The sequence below is a fragment of the Gopherus flavomarginatus genome, chromosome 8, assembly GCF_025201925.1.
Source record: "Gopherus flavomarginatus isolate rGopFla2 chromosome 8, rGopFla2.mat.asm, whole genome shotgun sequence".
NCBI lineage: Eukaryota > Metazoa > Chordata > Testudines > Testudinidae > Gopherus > Gopherus flavomarginatus.
In genome coordinates, this window is record NC_066624.1 from 29569316 (window position 1) to 29589114 (window position 19799).

The 19799-nt window shown below is 42.8% G+C and overlaps 1 protein-coding gene across 3 annotated transcripts in view; it reads left to right on the forward strand.

The window, feature by feature from the left end:
* APOOL (apolipoprotein O like) overlaps positions 1-19799 on the forward strand; it is a 54455-nt gene that overhangs the window by 19623 nt on the left and 15033 nt on the right. For 2 of the 3 annotated variants that reach the window (XM_050965102.1, XM_050965101.1), the window contains 2 exons: positions 7869-7923; positions 17737-17835. In XM_050965102.1, coding sequence (XP_050821059.1) covers positions 7869-7923; positions 17737-17835 — 154 coding nt within the window. The remainder of the gene's footprint in view (positions 1-7868; positions 7924-17736; positions 17836-19799) is intronic. The other variant, XM_050965103.1, reaches the window with a different exon arrangement.

Consider the following 19799-nt stretch of genomic DNA (forward strand, 5'->3'; position numbering starts at 1 on the left):
ACTAAGACATATATTTTGCACGTTCATACACTTTATGTAAAAGGTTGCCTTGGCTTTCATTTTCATGCACACTCCATCCCTATGCCAAGTAAAAGTGCAATGTTAGCTAACAAGGAGAAAAAGATTTAAGAAAGGAAGGAAATTCAGTGATGCAGAGATTGTCTGGATGAACTGAATAATCAGTGGGGTAGTTATGAGGTCCTGAAGAAAGAGTACAGTAAGTCCATGGGACATACTTGAGGGGTTACTCAGGGTGCTTTCTGGTCCTGTAGCAGCTAGACTGAAACCTCCAATTGATCTTGGATAAAGATATTGAACAACTGTCAGAACTCTATTATCTTTTCAATAACGCTGACCAGAGCTGGATCTAAACTAGTGACCCAGGCCAGGTGTACATTTAAGGTTTTGCTGCTATAGAAATGTTGCTTGTGGGGGTTTGTTTGTTTGTTTGTTTGTTTTTATGACACTTCCGTACTGGGAAAAACTCTACTGTAGATTCAATTATTCTGTCAAAAATGTGCATTTTCTGGCATAGTTTATTTTGCTTGGGGAATCAGCATAAGCTATACCATCAGAAGCACTCTTTTGCTGATATAAGCTGCATCTCTGTTAGGAGGTTTGCCAGCATAAAAATGTAATAAAAACAATCACATCCCTAAGTGATGTTACTATACTGGCAATAATTCCTAGTGTATACCAGGTCTAACTCAGAGTGAATCCATGTAATCCTCCATAATTTGTAGTTTTCCCATAGATATAGCTACAGGTGTTTTGCTGAGCACAGCACTCCTTGCCTTCAAGTTGTGTACAATGCATGCCCAAAGGTAAAAAACCGATAAAGCTTTACGTTGGTTCCCTTGTGCCATTTGATGTGGGAGCATGTACTGTGACAGGGTCCCCAGGGTGAAACCTGTGTTGTGGGACCGCTGAGCCCTGTGTCCCACCAACCTGGGTTGCTTCTCACACTGTGATGCTCATGTCAAGCTACAAGCCTCTGACTGGAACTGCACTTACACAGACATCCATAGGCAGGGACACACCCAACTATATTACATGAATGATCTCCCAGTCACTCATGAACCATCAACAGAGAAGCTCCAGCCAATTTCCTCCAACTCCCCAGTCTTGCACCCCAGAATTGTACTGTCTTGCACTGGTCAGAAACAGTTTCAGTTTATTACTTAGTTTGCCACTTCTTCATAGGAAACTGGACATGCACCAGCCTTTGTAATTTGAGCTGAAATTTCCCAGGCACTTTAGAAAAACTCACTGATAAGATAAAACATTAAAAGAAATTTATTAACTACGGAAAGGTAGATTTTGAGTGATAACAAGTGGTAAGTATAAAGGTCAGAGATAGTTACCTTAAGACCAAACTTCCCCAGTTCAAAATCTTTGTCCTCCAGACGTTCTTCCTGGTGTTGAGGGGGAAGAGGCCAAATGATGATGTCACTGTCTCACTTTTACACTTCCAGCTTGCTGAAAAGATTCTTGCTGTGATGTGCGGGTCAGGCAATCCCTATTAGTCAAGCAATCTCTATTGTGTACATGCCTTCTCCAAGAAGCCTCTGGGATAGCAGATTGTGTGCCGATGAGCCATTAACAACCGTCTGGCTATTGATGGCTATTCCTTTGTAACCGAAAGGCCGGTTGTGGGTATTCCCAACCTCTTAACGTATTTCAGTAACACATGGAAATACTTCATAACTTCACATACAATGATAGTACGTACAATTCAACAGGTTATTATTGTTCAACATCTCAAGAATTACAAAATGATACCATACAAGGCATACTTTATTCAAAACACAGAATAATAATATCAGAGCGGTGAATATGGGGGTTCCAGGGTGCTACTTTGAGGTACAGAGTGTCACAGTATCCCTTAACCAAATTAACGGTGGGTGTTAACTTTGGCAATCTTATATGATCTTCTAGTGTAAATATACATTCTGTGTCAGTATATTGCTTTTTTTATAAAATGTGTTCCATTTTCTCATCACCACAGAGCTATTGTCATGAGGATTTTAAACTAATATTTATAAAGTAGTGCAAGATTATTTTATTTAAAGTATATACATTTTGTTTGCACTTATAGCACAACATGAACTACCTCTGATATGCTTTAAGTATGATATTTCAGTAAAATTCTATTTTAAGACAAAGATTTCACAATAAGTAAATCACCCAAAACAATCTTTGATACTAAATAATCAGGTTATAGGAAGGGAAGTGAGCAACCTGAAGAAACTGTGCAAAGTAGATTTTTCTTACATTTCGTAATTGTTGCTACTTTTAAGCCCCAGTTGTGCAAACACATACACACTATAGAGTATGGTTATTCATGTACATAGGGATAATTCATAGATTCCAAGGCCAGATTGGACCATTCTGATTATCTAGTCTGACCTCCTGTATAATACATGCCTAGAAGGCCCTCAAAAATATTGCTAGGGCATATCTTTTGAAAAAAATCCAGTCTTGATTTAAAATTTTGTCAGTCATGGATAGTCTACCAAAGCTCTTGATAAATTGTTCCAGTGGTTCATTACTCTCACTGTTAAAAATGTACATTTTATTTCCAGTATGAATTTGTCGATCTTCAGCTTCCAGCCACTGGAACATGTTATACCTTGTTTGGATAGATTGAAGAGACCATTATTAAATATTAGTTCTCAGTGTAGACATTTATAGACTGTAATCCAGTCACCTCTTAACCTTTTCTTTGTTAAGCTAAATAGAATGAGCTCCTTGAGCCTGTCACTATAAAGCTGGTTTTCTAATCCTTTAATCGTTCTCGTGGCTCTCTCTCAACCCTCTTCCCTTCTGGAATCATGGGTGCCAGACCTGGACATAGTATTCCAGCAGCAATTGTCAGAGCCAAACAGAGAGGTAAAATAACATCTCCTACTCGAGATTCCCCTCTGTGTACATCCCAGGATTGCATTAGCTCTTTTGACCACAGCATCGCACTGGGAACTCATGTTGAGCTGATTTTCCACCATAACCCCAGATGTTGTTCAGAGTCCTTGCTTCCCAGGATAGAGTCCTCCATCAAGTAAATATGTCCTACATTCTTTGTTTAGAGGTATACATTTACATTGCACCATATTAAAACACAAATTGTTGGGTTGCACCCAGTTTACCAAGTGATCCAGATTGCTCTGAATCAATGAGCTGTTCTCTTCATTATTTACCACTCACCCAATTTTTGTTATCAGATTTTATTAGTGATGATTTTGTTTTCTTTCAGGTCCTTGTTAAAAATGTTTAATAATAAAGGGCCAAAAGCCACTCCCTGCAGGATCCACATTGGAAACAATCCTACTTGATGATTATTCCCCATTTACAGTTACATTTTGAGACCTATCATTTAGCCTGTTTTTAATCCATTTAATGTGTGCCATGTTAATTTTACATCGTTCTAGTTTTTTAATCAAGATGTCGCACGGTACCAAGTCAAACCTCTTAAAGAAGTGTGTTATGTCAACACTATTACGTTTATCAACCAAACTTGTAATCTCATAAAAAAAGATATTAAGTAAGTTGGCAGATTTTAGTTTCTTTAAACCCATAATGATTTACATTAATTATATTACTCTCCTTTAATTCTTCATTAATCACGCCCCATATCAACTACTCCATTATCTTGCCAAAGATCAATGTTAAGCTGACTGGCCTGTAATTACCTGGATCATCCCATTTACCCTATTTAAAAATGGATACAACACTGGCTTTCTTCCTGTCTTCTGGAACACCCGTGGTGCTGCAAGACTTATTGAAAATTAATGTTAATGGTCCAGTGAGCTGCTCAGCTAGCACTTTTAAAACTCTTGGATGCAAGTTATCCGGACCTGCTGATTTAAAAAGTCTGACTTCAGTAGCTTCTGTTTAACGTTCTCCAGATATGCTGGTGGAATGGAAAGTATATTATCACTATATGATGAAACTGTGTCACACAAAATCTGTGTTTCCCTAAATGCAGAACAAATTTGTACTGAACACTTCTACCTTTTCTGATTATTATTGATGATTCTACCATTCCCATTTAGTAATGGACTAATGTCATTGTCAGATTCTTTTTGTTCCTAATATATTTTAAAAACTCCTTATTGTCCCTAAGTCTACTGGCAATAAACTTCTTGTATCCCTTGATTTCCCTTATCAAGTTTCTGCAATTCCTAACTTGTGATTTATATTCATTACTATCAACTCCCCCTTTCTTCCATTTGGTATTTTTATTATTTTTTTATTTAGATCCTTGGAGCAAAACTTTCAAAAGCATCTAAATGACTTGAGTCCCATGTTCAGAAAGCCTCTAAATCACATAGGCACTTTGGAAAATGTAACCATAATCATTGTCATCAGTACTTACTCAAGGTCACATCCTGATTCAATTTAAATCAGTGGGAGATTTCACTGAAACAAGGATTTGGTCCTAAAGCATTCACAATTAAAGTATCATACTTTTTCTGTGTATTAGCTTAAACAGTTTCTAAAGTGGTTTTTAGTATTTCAATGTTTGAATAGCAGTGACCCCTTGTGGTATAAATTCAAAAACTGATTGCAACAAAATTTCTCATAAAAGAAATAGAATTATACCTTATAATCTGAAGTTAATAGATGTTCTGAAGCATGTACGGTATACTAATTCTCACTATGCTTAGTAAGCCTCACTATGATGATTCAAATGATAGGCTATCAGACTGTATCTTCCCATACTACTTCAAGAAAAATGTTAAATATGAATTTTGCTGTGGACTAGAACATGTGAATGGTTCTCTTGTTGGATGTCAATAGGATTAACTGGTAAATTACTTTCTGAGGCTAGGTTGCACATCTGACTGAACTATATCACTGAACGCAAATAACTCAATGCAGATCGCTATTGTACATCATGTAATCGTTACGTTTATAGAGGAGTTAAACATTAGGTGTAACTGCACATAGAGAAGTTGGGCTTTTTCCCTGCCAGCATAACTTTACTATATGGGAAAAAATCAATTTTGAATAATATTATATTAAATAATATTACATTAAATATTTCAGATACAGTGAAGAATAAGTTTTTACATTTGGGTGCTCTGTTTTTTTGCTCCCTAGGTTATTTTTTTTTTAAATTACTGTACAATTTTTTTTTCAAGGAATGCCATGGTTGTGTTGAAATTTGGAAAAACTTTCAGTAATTACAAGAGCGATTGGGAGGGTGGGGGTTAAAAGATACCATCTGTCACGGTTTCAGGGGAACTGCCTGTGTATCCCCCTCTGTGGAGTGCCCAGTCAAGTCTCCAGCTGTTACCTTTCTCTAGGCAGGGACCCTTGTCCCACTCCTTTGTGACTATGAAGTTTTAAGCTGCACAGCTCCCTGCCTTACACTGCAATATCCCCAGCACGCCAGTCAGCCTAAAGGCCAGCACTTGTGTGTTGTTTTCTCTCTCAAGGCTATGAACAGGGTATTACCAGCCGTCACAAGCTACCACACAGCTCCTTCTAAGCAAGCACATTTATTCTTAAGGTAAAAGCATAATAAAAGCAATAAATAGATTTAAGCGCACACTAAACATACCAGTCATCACCTATCAGCATTATGGGGCCCGCATAGGCCAAAGTCTTTCTAACCTGACCACAAGGATTAGGGCCCATACAGGACAGTAAGTCCTGTCAGTTTGCTGGATCAGAAAGTCCTGGGTCTGTTTAAACACTGCCTTTTTATTCCCAAACCTCTTTCTTTCTCTGTGGGTCTCTGGAAAATCCAGTTTTAACCAGTATGTGGAAGCCTCCCAATGAGTGGTACCTCTTTGGAGATGTTTATAAAAACTGAGTGATTCACCTTTACCACCACTACCTCATACACTGTTCTTAGTTAAGAACATAACAGCCATACTGGGTCAGACCAAAGGTCTGTCTAGCCTGGTATCCTGTCTTCCAACAGCAGCCAATGCCCGGTGCCCCAGAGGGAATGAACAGAACAGTTAATCACCAATTGATCCATCACCCATTCCCAAATTCTGGCAAACAGAGGCTAGGGACACCATCCCTGCCCATCCTGGCTAATAGCCGTTGATGGACTATCCTTCATGAATGTATCTAGTTATTTTTTAAACCCTGTTATAGTCTTGGCCTTCACAATATCCTCTGGCATGGAGTTCCACAAGTTGACTTCCTTTTGTTTGTTTGTTTTAAACCTACTGCATATTCATTTTATTTGGTGGCCCCTAGTTCTTGTATTATGAGGAGTAAATAACACTTCCTTATTATTCCTCGGAAGCAAAAATTCATTGTTACAGCTCTGTCTGGGCCTACCCCAGAGTCTGCACCCTCAGTTAGAGCCTTCACTCCCTCCCGCACCCCAACTCTCTGCCCCAGCCCAGTGAAAATGAGTGAGGGTGGGGGAGAGCGAGCCATTGAGGGAGGAGGAATGTAGTGAGTGGGGGGTAAAGGTATTTACTTTCCCCACACCAGTCACGATTTTATAGACCTCTATCATATCCCCCTTAGTCATCTCTTTTCCAAGCTGAAAAGTCACAGTCTCATTAATCTCTCCTCATACAGCAGCTGTTCCATACCCCTAATCATTTTTGTTACCCTTTTCTGAACCTTTTCCAAGTCCAATATCTTTTTTGAGATGGGGTGAACACTTCTGCATGCAGTATTCAACATGTGGGTGTATCATGGATTTATATAGAGGCAATATGATATTTTCTGTCTTCTTATCTATCCCTTTCTTAATGATTCCCAACATTCCGTTTGCTTGTTTGACTGCCTCTGCACATGGAGTCATGTTTTCAGAAAACTATCCACAATGACTCCAAGATCTTTCTTGAATGGTAACAGCTACTTTAGACCCCGTCATTTTATATGTATAGTTGGGATTATGTTTTTAAATGTGCATTACTTTGCATTTATCAACACTGAATTTCATTTGCCATTTTGTTGCCCGATTACCCAGTTTTGAGAGATCCTTTTGTTGCTCTTCGTGGTCTGCCTGGGACTTAATTATCGTGAGTAGTTTTGTATCGTCTGCAAATTTTGCCACCTCACTGTTTACCCCTTTTTCCAGTTCATTTATGATTATGGCCAGTACAGACCCCTAGGGGACACCACTATTTACCTCTCTCCGTTTTGAAAACTGACCATTTATCCCTACCCTTTGTTTCCTAACTTTTAACCAGTTATCATAGAATATCAGAGTTGGAAGGGACCCTTCAGGAGGTCATCTAATCAAATCCCCTGCTCAAAACCGGACCAATCCCCAGACAGAGTTTTGCCCCCGATCCCTAAATGACCCCCCTCAAGGATTGAACTCACAACCCTAAGTTTAGCAGGCCAATGCTCAAACCACTGAGCTATCCCTCCCCAATCCATGAGAAACCCTCCCCTCTTGTCTTATGTCTGCTTACTTTGCTTAGGAGCCTTTGGTGAGGACCTTGTCAAAGGCTTTCTGAAAATCTAAATACACTATATCCTCCTTGTCCACATGCTTGGACGTGCTCTGTTCCTTGTAGAGCTGTAGCAGCCTTTCCCCTCTGGAGCCATATACAGTCCCTGGCCCACAATGATGTATAAACCATTCATATGCTTAATACAATGTGGTCCTCAAAGATATCCACATGGTTGCAATATCTGTCACACCATCTATATATAATTTAAACATACATTGTATGTACAGGGAGCAAAGTAGAAATGTATCTCTGCATTTTTCATTCTAAAAGCTTTTTGACTGATCTGTTTCTTTTACTTGTTATGTAATTACTCGATCCACTTTGGCCAGAGTGGAAAAGTATGTAGCGTGTTAGTGGTGTATCCATGGCATTGAAGACTTCAACTCAAAAACAGAGTTCACTTTATCTAAATTTTCTTTTGTGTAGGATGCCTATGTCTTTGTTAAAAATGGGATAATGGATTCAATACAGTTTGGAAAAGGTAGGTGAGTCATATAGTCAAAATTTAAAACTAGTCTCTTCTTGCTCATTGTTTGGCTATGAAAGTTACAAAGCTGGTTTATACTGGAGAACAGCAAATTCTATCAAAAATATTGATATTGTATTAGAGAAAACCCAAGAATCAATAAAACAGAAGGGGTATAAATGCCTTCCCTAGAAGCTGGCTTCATGCTATTTACCGTAGTCTCTTGTTTGAAAACAAAAAGGAAGCTCCTAATCTTTTTTTGTAATTATGACTCAACCAATTTAGCTAATGTTTGTAATTCCTTTGTTTTTAATATTAGATGACATTTTGAGGCCAAATGCCACCCAAGCCCTCAGTAGGTTCAGAAGCTTCTAAATATTAGAGAACTGTCATGACTCTGCTGCAGGGTTGGATAAAAGGGGAATGGAGCAAGAAGCTCTACATCCCGAGTGTCTCTGCGTTCCCAGTGCGCTACATGCTGTAGATTTTTTTCTCCCTTGTGCTTTCTCTTAGCAGCACAGAGCATGATTTGGAGAGTGGCATCACATGCTTAAACTTCCATATAGGTGGTACATAAGTAATCCTACTCCTATTACAATCCATAGCTGTGGTAACAGCAGTAGGGTTGCCAACTTTCTAATCGCACAAAACTGAACACCCTTGCCCCGCCCCTTCCCTGAAGTCCGGCCCCCCACTCACTACATTCCTCCTCCCTCAATGGCTCGCTCTCCCCCACCCTCACTCATTTTCACTGGGCTGGGGCAGAGAGTTGGGGTGCGGGAGGGAGTGAAGGCTCTTGTCATAAACAGATAGCTAAGGGTTAATGTCTCTTTCACCTGAAGCACCTGACCAGAGGACCAATCAGGAAACTGGATTTTTTCAACTTTGGGTGGAGGGAATTGAGTGTCTGTGTCTTTGTCTTTTTTCTTTTGTCTGCCTGCCTGCTTTCTCTGAGCTTTGGAGAAGTAGTTCTATTTTCTAGTCTTCTGTTTCTAAGTGTAAGGACCAAGAGATCAGATAGTAAGTTATATGGTTTCTTTTCTTTGGTATTTGCATGAATATAAGTGCTGGAGTGCTTTGATTTGTATTCTTTTGGAATAAGGCTGTTTATTCAATATTCTTTTAAGCAATTGACCCTGTGTTGTATTATCTCAATACAGAGAGAACATTTGTACTTATTTTTCTTTCTTTTTATATAAAGCTTTCTTTTAAGACCTGTTGGAGTTTTTCTTTACTTCAGGGAAATTGAGTCTGTACTCACCAGGGAATTGGTGGGAGGAAGAAATCAAGGGGAGATTTGTGTGTTGGATTGCTAGCCTGACCTTGCATTCCCTCTGGGGGAATAGGAAAGTACTTTTTGTTTCCAGGATTGGGAACAGAGAGGGAGATTCACTCTGTTTGGGTTCACAGAGCTTGTGTCTGTGTATCTCTCCAGGAGCACCTGGAGGGGGGAAGGGAAAAAGGATTATTTCCCTTTGTTGTAAGACTCAAGGGATTTGGGTCTTGGGGTCCCCAGGGAAGGTTTTTCAGGGGGGCCAGAGTGCCCCAAAACACTCTAATTTTTTGGGTGGTGGCAGCAGGTACCAGGTCCAAGCTGGTAACTAAGCTTGGAGGTTTTCATGCTAACCCCCATATTTTGGACGCTAAGGTCCAAATCTGGGACTAAGGTTATTACATGAGTGGCAGCTGGTGGGAGATAGACAGAACCCAGAAGCCAGTAGAAATATTATATTTTTCTTTTCTCTGCTAAGGGCTTTTTAGCAGAGAGAAGCAGTTGGTTTTAAAAGGGAACCAGAGAGAATTTTTTTTTCTGCTCTCTCTCGCAGTTTGTGGCTTGCATGTTAAGGGTCTTTTGTCATGCAATAGCCCTCCCATTAGGGGGCAAGTACCGGCACTTATAGGCATGCAAATAAAGTGGTTTTTCTGGTTTCCCTTCATTGAACATTAGCTAGAGAGAGAAAAGGAAAATTAACTAAAGGCACTGTTGCTAGGCAGACTTCAGGAGGCAACAGAGAACCTGCAGTTCAGAAGATAAACACCGGAGGGCACCCCAACACAAGAAAACAGGAACCATGACTTCTAAGGCAAAAATTGACGCCGAAGAACAAATCAAAGAAGCTGAACACAGGCGACAACTGGAAATAAAACAAAAAGAGATGGAGATGAAAGAAAGAGAAGAACAGATCAAAGAGGCAGCACACAAAAGAAAACTAGAAGAAGAAGAGATGGCCTACCGAAGGAAACAAGCAGAAGATGAGTTGGCCCACAGAAGGAAGCAAGAAGAAGAGGAGGCGGCCCACCACCGAGAAATGGAAAAACAACAAAAAGAGAATGAAGAGAAGGAAAAACAGAGAAAACATGAACTGGAGTTGGCAAAAGCTGGGCTGCCTGTGCCAGCCAACCCTAACAACCCGGCACCAAATATTGCTCCACAGCACAGAAAATTTCCCACCTACAAGGCAGGTGATGACACCGAGGCCTTCTTGGAAAATTTTGAAAGAGCCTGTCTTGGGTACAGCATTCCCGAAGACCAGTACATGGTAGAATTGAGGTCACAGCTCAGTGGACCTTTAGCAGAGGTGGCAGCTGAAATGCCTAAGCACCAAATGAATGACTATAAACTTTTCCTAACCAAGGCCAGATACAGGATGGGGATAACCCCAGATCATGCCCGTCGGCGCTTCAGAACCCAAAAGTGGAAACCAGAGGTGTCATTTCCCAAACACGCCTACTACATTGCAAAAAACTATGAGGCCTGGCTAACAGGAAACAATATTCAAACCTTGGAAGAACTGAACCTCCTCATACAAATGGAGCAGTTCTTGGATGGTGTTCCTGAAAACATCACACGGTACATACAAGATGGAAACCCCAAGAATATCGCTGAGGCGGGGGAGATTGGAGCCAAATGGATGGAACTGGCAGAAAGCAAGAAAGCTACTGTCAAGGGGAACGATTACCCCAGGGGGCACACAGACCATAAACCCTACAACCGAGGACAGCCAAAGACCCCACATACCACCCAAGTAAAGCCACAGATACCCTACCCTTCAACCTCACCAGTCTCCAGTAACTCACCTCGGCCCAGTGACCCATCAGATGAAAGATGCTTTAAGTGTAATGAACTGGGACATATCAAGGCCAAGTGTCCCAAGAACACCATGCGAGTGCAATTCATTACACCACCATCACACCAAAGATCCCCAGGCCCGGATGCCTCTCAAATACCCTTGGAGCGAAGGGAAAATTTGAGAGTGGGCGGAAAGAAGGTTACTGCGTGGAGAGACACGGGGGCACAAGTGTCAGCTATCCACCAATCCTTCGTTGACCCCAAATTCATCAACCCAAAGGCCAAAGTTACAATTTACCCCTTCATGTCACAAGCTGTAGACTTGCCTACAGCTCAACTGCCTGTCCAGTACAAAGGCTGGTCAGGAATGTGGACTTTTGCAGTCTATGACGATTATCCTATCCCCATGCTACTGGGGGAAGACTTGGCCAACCAGGTGAGGCGGGCCAAGAGAGTGGGAATGGTTACACGTAGCCAAACCAGGCAAGCTTCCAGACCCATTCCTGTTCCTGAACCGTCCACAGAGGCCCCGTCTGTGTTACCAGAGACCCAGACAGAGGTAGTGGACCCAGATTCCATGCCTACCACTGAAACAGCCACAGCATCTCCAGTCCCAGGCCCGGAACTGGAACAGCAACCAGCACCAGCAAGTGCAACCCCATCTTCAAACTCAATGCCAGAGGGCGCCAGCGAGCCAGAACTGGCAGAAGCAAAAGACAACCATACCCAAAAGGCTCAGCCAGAGCCTAAAATACCCTCAGGTGCACCAGCGGAGAGCGGTTCACCAGCAACGGAAACAACCCCATCACCTACATCGCTTCCAGAGGGACCAAGCCCAAGTCCACAGTCTGAGGAAGAACTGGTGACCCCAGCCTCAAGGGAACAGTTCCAGACTGAGCAGGAAGCAGATGACAGCCTTCAGAAAGCTTGGGCGGCGGCACGGAGCACCCCACCGCCTCTCAGCTCTTCTAATCGATCCCGGTTTGTTATAGACCAAGGACTTTTATACAAGGAAATTCTTTCTGGTGGACACCGGGAAGAATGGCAGCCGCAAAAACAGTTGGTGGTTCCAACTAAGTACCGGGGGAAGCTCTTAAGCTTAGCCCATGATCATCCCAGTGGCCATGCTGGGGTGAACAGAACCAAGGACCGGTTGGGGAAGTCCTTCCACTGGGAGGGGATGGGCAAGGATGTTGCCAAGTATGTCCGGTCTTGTGAGGTATGCCAAAGAGTGGGAAAGCCTCAAGACCAGGTCAAGGCCCCTCTCCAGCCACTCCCCATAATTGAGGTCCCATTTCAGCGAGTAGCTGTGGATATTCTGGGCCCTTTCCCAAAAAAGACGCCCAGAGGAAAGCAGTACGTACTGACTTTAGTGGACTTTGCTACCCGATGGCCGGAAGCAGTAGCTCTAGGCAACACCAGGGCTAACACTGTGTGCCTGGCCCTAACAGACATCTTTGCCAGGGTAGGTTGGCCCTGCGACATCCTTACAGATTCAGGGTCTAATTTCCTGGCAGGGACCATGAAAAAACTGTGGGAAACTCATGGGGTGAATCACTTGGTTGCCACCCTGTACCACCATCAAACCAATGGCCTGGTTGAAAGGTTCAATGGAACTTTGGGGGCCATGATACGAAAATTCATCAACGAATTCTCCAATAATTGGGACCTAGTGTTGCAGCAGTTGCTGTTTGCCTACAGGGCTGTACCACATCCCAGTTTAGGGTTTTCACCATTTGAACTTGTGTATGGTCACGAGGTTAAGGGGCCATTACAGTTGGTGAAGCAGCAATGGGAGGGGTTTACGCCTTCTCCAGGAACTAACATTCTGGACTTTGTAAGCAACCTACAAAGCACCCTCCGACACTCTTTAGCCCTTGCTAGAGAGAACCTAAAGGATGCTCAAGAAGAGCAAAAGGCCTGGTATGACAGACATGCCAGAGATCGGTCCTTCAAGGTAGGAGACCAGGTTATGGTCTTGAAGGCGCAACAGGCCCATAAGATGGAAGCCTCATGGGAAGGGCCATTCACGGTCCAAGAGCGCCTGGGAGCTGTAAACTACCTCATAGCATTTCCCAATTCCTCACTAAAGCCTAAAGTGTACCATGTTAATTCTCTCAAGCCTTTCTATTCCAGAGACTTACAGGTTTGTCAGTTTACAGTCCAGGGAGAGGATGCTGAGTGGCCTGACGGTGTCTACTACGACGGGAAAAAAGACGGTGGCGTGGAAGAGGTGAACCTCTCAACCACCCTGGAACGTCTGCAGCGGCAACAAATCAAGGAGCTGTGCACTAGCTTCGCCCCATTGTTCTCAGCCACCCCAGGACGGACTGAACGGGCATACCACTCCATTGATACAGGTAATGCTCACCCAATCAGAACCCCACCCTACCGAGTGTCTCCTCATGCCCAAGCTGCTATAGAACGGGAGATCCAGAACATGCTACAGATGGGTATAATCCGCTCATCTACTAGTGCATGGGCATCTCCAGTGGTTCTGGTACCCAAACCAGATGGGGAAATACGCTTTTGCGTGAACTACCGTAAGCTAAATGCTGTAACTCGTCCGGACAACTATCCAATGCCACGTACCGATGAGCTATTGGAGAAGTTGGGACGTGCCCAGTTCATCTCTACAATAGACTTAACCAAGGGGTACTGGCAAGTACCACTAGATGAACCTGCCAAGGAGAGGTCAGCATTTGTCACCCATGCGGGGGTGTATGAATTCAATGTCCTTCCTTTCGGCCTTCGAAATGCACCCGCCACCTTCCAGAGGCTGGTAGATGGTCTACTAGCTGGACTGGGAGAATTTGCAGTTGCCTACCTCGATGATGTGGCCATTTTTTCAAACTCCTGGCCCGAACACCTACTACACCTGGAAAAGGTCTTTGAGCGCATCAGGCAGGCAGGACTAACTGTTAAGGCCAAAAAGTGTCAAATAGGCCAAAACAGAGTGACTTACCTGGGGCACCAGGTGGGTCGAGGAACCATAAACCCCCTACAGGCCAAGGTGGATGCTATCCAAAAGTGGCCTGTCCCAAGGTCAAAGAAACAGGTCCAATCCTTCTTAGGCTTGGCCGGATACTACAGGCGATTTGTACCACACTACAGCCAAATCGCTGCCCCACTGACCGACCTGACCAAAAAAACCCAGCCAAATGCAGTTAAGTGGACTGATGAGTGTCAAAAGGCCTTTACCCAACTTAAGGCAACGCTCATGTCTGACCCTGTGCTCAGGGCCCCGGATTTTGACAAGCCATTCCTAGTAACCACAGATGCATCTGAGCGTGGTATAGGAGCAGTGCTCATGCAGGAAGCAACAGATCACAACTTCCATCCTGTCGTGTTTCTCAGCAAGAAACTGTCTGAGAGGGAAAGTCACTGGTCAGTCAGTGAAAAGGAATGCTATGCCATTGTGTACGCCCTGGAAAAGCTACGCCCATATGTTTGGGGACGGCGGTTCCAACTACAAACTGACCATGCTGCACTAAAGTGGCTTCATACTGCCAAGGGGAACAACAAGAAACTTCTTCGTTGGAGTTTAGCTCTCCAAGATTTTGATTTTGAAATTCAACACATCACAGGAGCTTCTAATAAAGTTGCTGATGCACTCTCCCGTGAGAGTTTCCCAGAATTCAGTAGTTAAAAAGTGTTCTTAAAATGTAGAAGTCTGTTAGTTATATACTTAGGAGTATATGTAAAGGTGTATGTGTTGTATTAATCTGTTTATTTTCAAGTTCTAGAAGGAAATCGCCGCCAGTGAGCTTCCCCACTGTCTGCAATTTGGGGGGCGTGTCATAAACAGATAGCTAAGGGTTAATGTCTCTTTCACCTGAAGCACCTGACCAGAGGACCAATCAGGAAACTGGATTTTTTCAACTTTGGGTGGAGGGAATTGAGTGTCTGTGTCTTTGTCTTTTTTCTTTTGTCTGCCTGCCTGCTTTCTCTGAGCTTTGGAGAAGTAGTTCTATTTTCTAGTCTTCTGTTTCTAAGTGTAAGGACCAAGAGATCAGATAGTAAGTTATATGGTTTCTTTTCTTTGGTATTTGCATGAATATAAGTGCTGGAGTGCTTTGATTTGTATTCTTTTGGAATAAGGCTGTTTATTCAATATTCTTTTAAGCAATTGACCCTGTGTTGTATTATCTCAATACAGAGAGAACATTTGTACTTATTTTTCTTTCTTTTTATATAAAGCTTTCTTTTAAGACCTGTTGGAGTTTTTCTTTACTTCAGGGAAATTGAGTCTGTACTCACCAGGGAATTGGTGGGAGGAAGAAATCAAGGGGAGATTTGTGTGTTGGATTGCTAGCCTGACCTTGCATTCCCTCTGGGGGAATAGGAAAGTACTTTTTGTTTCCAGGATTGGGAACAGAGAGGGAGATTCACTCTGTTTGGGTTCACAGAGCTTGTGTCTGTGTATCTCTCCAGGAGCACCTGGAGGGGGGAAGGGAAAAAGGATTATTTCCCTTTGTTGTAAGACTCAAGGGATTTGGGTCTTGGGGTCCCCAGGGAAGGTTTTTCAGGGGGACCAGAGTGCCCCAAAACACTCTAATTTTTTGGGTGGTGGCAGCAGGTACCAGGTCCAAGCTGGTAACTAAGCTTGGAGGTTTTCATGCTAACCCCCATATTTTGGACGCTAAGGTCCAAATCTGGGACTAAGGTTATTACAGCTCTAACTGAGGGTGCAGACTCTGGGGTAGGCCCAGACAGAGCTGTAACAATGAATTTTTGCTTCCGAGGCAAGAGCCGGCTCCAGGCCCTTTGGCAGCAATTCTGCGGCGGGTCCCTGAGTCCCTCTCATAGGGAAGGACCTGACGCCAAATTGCCATTGTCGCTTCATTCATTCTTCAGCGGCAAATCGGTGATGGGTCCCCGAGTCCTTCTCTGAGAGGACTCACCACCGAATTGCCGCTGAAGAATAAATAAAGTAGCAGTGGCAATTCGGCAGCAGGTCCTTCCCTCCAAGAGGGACTCAGGGACCCGCTGCCAAATTGCTGCCAAAGAAGCGGCGACGGTAGAGCTGCCACCAAAGTGTTGACAATCGCGGTAGACCTGCGCCCCTCCGCTTTGCGTGCCCGAGGCAAGTGCCTCACTCGCCTCGCCCTTGTTACAGCTCTGGGCCCAGAAATGAGGGGTTCACGGTGTGGGAGGGGGCTCCAGGCTGGGGCAGCGAGTTGGGGTGTGGGACAGGATGAGGGCTCTGGCTGGAGGTGCAGGCTCTAGAGTGGGGCTGGGGATAAGAGGTCTGAGGTGCAGGAGGGGCCTCCAGGCTGGGGGGGGGGTGCTGAGGGATTCGCAATAGGGGAGAAGGCTGGGGTTTGGGGTGTGGGAGGGGGTATGGGCTCTGGGCTGGGGCCAGGGTTGAGGGGTTTGGGGTGTAGGAGGGGGCTCCAGGTTTGGGGAGGCTCAGGGCTGGGACAAGGGGCTGGGGTTCGGGGTGGAGTGCGGGCTAAGGCAGTCTCCCTGCCTGTTCTGGCTCCGGGCTGTGCCCTGGAAGCAGCCAGCGGATCCAGCTCCTAGGCGGGGGGAGAAGAGGGCGGCAGGAGGCTCCACGCACTGCTCTCGCCTGCGGACACCTCCCCTCCAGCTCCCATTGGCACTGGCTCCCAGCCAATGGAAGTGCGGAGCCAGTGCTCAGGGCCAGGGCACCACACGGAGCCCCATGACCCGGCCACCTAAGAGCCGGACCTGCTGGCCGCTTGTGGGGTGCAGCATGGTGCCAGGACCGCTGCGGACTAGTCTTCTTAGTCCTACAGCACTGCCAACCAAACTTAATGGCCCGGTCGGCGGTGCTGACCGGAGCTACCGGGGTCCTTTTTCGAGCGGGCGTTCCGATCGAAAACCGGACACTTGGCAACCCTAAGCAGTAGGGAGGAGGCTACACAGCTGCTGTACACAGAACTGCTGTATAGGTGAGAAGAATTCCTTTCCCTTTCTTCCTTATTTTAGTTCTCATTTACACATCACAGTTTGGTCCTAATTTTGCCATTGAAGATAAAAATACTCTTTGTATTAAAGATGCCTTTCTGAAATTACCAGTGGAAAATAAGTTTCATTAAAAAGGAACAAATGATGGTCCAGTGGTTAGGGCACTAGCCTAGAATTTAGATGAGTACAGTTCAGTTCCCTGCTCCACTGCAAGCATTCTGTGTGACCTTGGGCAAGTTTCTCTGTGCTTCAGTTCTGTAAAAACAGGGATAATGAAACTTCCCTATGTCACAGGGGCATTGCGAGAATAAATACATTAAAGATTATGAAAGACTTTGAGATCTACTGATGAAAAGCACTATATACTAGTAGTAGTAAAAAATCAAGAAACACCAGCATAGTGGCATCCCCTTTCACCAATTTTTAAATACATTTTTGACATGCATTGAAAACTGAAAACCCTGTCAATTGCATTAGGAACAAGTGCTAACATTTTACTAAATAGAAAAAGCTATCTAAAGAGCATCATTGTGAACTTTGCAAAATGTATATTTTACGAATGACACATCAGAATCCTGATATTGCAGTGCTGACTCCCATGTGTCAGCCTGCAAAATAAGTCAATAAGTGGCGCTTGACATGGATGCAGGTATCCGCAGTAGCGGATCCAGTTGTAAGACAGGGCCTACCTCAGCATTCAACTCTTGATAGACATGACTTTACTGCTTTCTCTTAAAATGGGAGAGAAAGAAAAAGAGAGAGAAAATTGACTAATCTTCAGTTATTATACCATAGTTGTTTTGATTTTTTTTTTATATATATAGATACATATGTTTATCTGAAGAATCCGCCTCCAGACTTTCTTCCAAAAGTTACCGTACTTACAATCTCAGGTCTCGCTGGCTTAGTTCTTGCAAGAAAAGGTATGTTTGTTTGTTTGTTTTCAAATGCTGTCAGATTGGTAATTGTATGACACGTCTTTAATTTAGCATACTTTATTTTATGCTTTCTGCAATTTTTGACTTAAGTTTTGGTAAAAACTTTTTGAACACTTGTGAACAGTTACATAGTTTTAAAAACAAACAAACCAAGATTTTGGATTATTATAGTATGTAGAGGCGATACCAGCAGACTTTTTTTCTTTTACAGCTTTGTTTAATTTACTCATTTAAAACAAAAATTTTATATGTAATTCTATAATTTTAAGAATTATTTTATTAGAATTATAGGACCCCATTGTGCCATCAGAAATGCCTTAATTTTCTTTGGTAATGTATTATTTGATTGATTTTAAATCAGATCACAGTGTAAATGATCATATTCACAGTTTCTACAGTCAGAGGAAAGGTATGCAAATCTAGAGCCACATGAAAAAGATTCTGTCGATTCTGCCAGCAAGGGGATAGGGTTTGAGGAGGAACTTATCCAAATTACTCCTGTACAATACTCTCTGCATCACAGAATACCTTCCCCACGCCTTAAAAGGAGCAGTATAAGTTGTAGGTGTCTTCCTGGAGGAAGGAACACCTCAAACCTCTCAATGAACCTCCTGGCCAATCGAGGAGTATTTCTAGTGAACACTCAAAACACTCAAGAGTCTCTCTGTCTCTCTCTCTGTCTCTCTGTGCTCCTGGACCAAAGTGATGGTAGTTGTGACATGGAATGTTGAAATGGAGCTGTGAAAGACAGTGGGGAATTGGGTGCACTGACACAGGAACAGAGATGTGCTTGAGAGAAGAGATGTATTCAAAAATCATTGGATTTAATTTTCATAAAATGATGAAATATATATTCAAAATCACCAGACTTAATTTTTGTAAAATTATGATATAATATTGTAGGCTTTATATTTTATTATATTACTATAGAATTTACAAATCTTTCCTTCTGAAATTTTCATAAGAATAAATGTCAGGGAAAATAATGATTTAAATTATGGAAGTTTACAGCAATGTGATTTTTAGGTAAAGCCACCAACGAATTAAAAGAGAATACTGAGCATAATTGGAACATCACATTTGCAAATGATCTTCATTTCCTTGGATTTTTAAATAGCCCCAAATCTAAATCTTTCCCCACAGTTTGGATTATACATTAGTAGTATAGTTAAACGGAGGGATTTAAATGCATTAAGAACCACAGAATGAATTGGGGAAAGGACAGCCTAGATCTAAGGGAGGATTCCAGAAAGGAATCAGATATGCAGAGGTTAAAAGCAAAAACTGGTGAACCAAAGTACTTGGCAATGGAAGATGAACTTGAAAAAATGGGCATTTTTGAAACATGATAGAATGACAATCGATAGGTAATTAAAAATGAGCCACTATGATTGTTTGAAGGGTCAAAAGAAAAAGTGGTGGAACAATTTGATAAATTTGACCCTGATCCACGTGAAACAGCTGGCAGGATCAAGTCCTTAAAAGGCAACAAATCACCAGGACTGGATAGTGTAGATCCAGGGGTGAACTGAAATTGTTAAGATGCTAGCAAAAATACACAGCCTCACTAATGTAATGTACTATACACTGAAGAGTAGCAAGTACTTACTTTTACAACAGGTGTTGAAGTGTGTAACTGACAAATGACTTTTACTTCAGTACCAGGTAAAATACTTGAAACAATATTTACATAGAGTTATATGACATCTACCGGTAGGTGAATATAATACAGACAAAACAGCACAGTTTATTCAAGAAAATGTCCTTCTGTTGTCTGCTAGATTTTAAGTGTGTTAACAAAATAGTGGGTAAAAGAGAACTACTAGATACAATTTATTTGGGCTTTCAAAAACCCATTGCCAAAGAAACTTAAAGTAAATTTAAATAGTCCTGATAGGAAAGAACTGTCATGGATTAGAAACTGGCTTAGAGACTGTAAACAAAGAGTA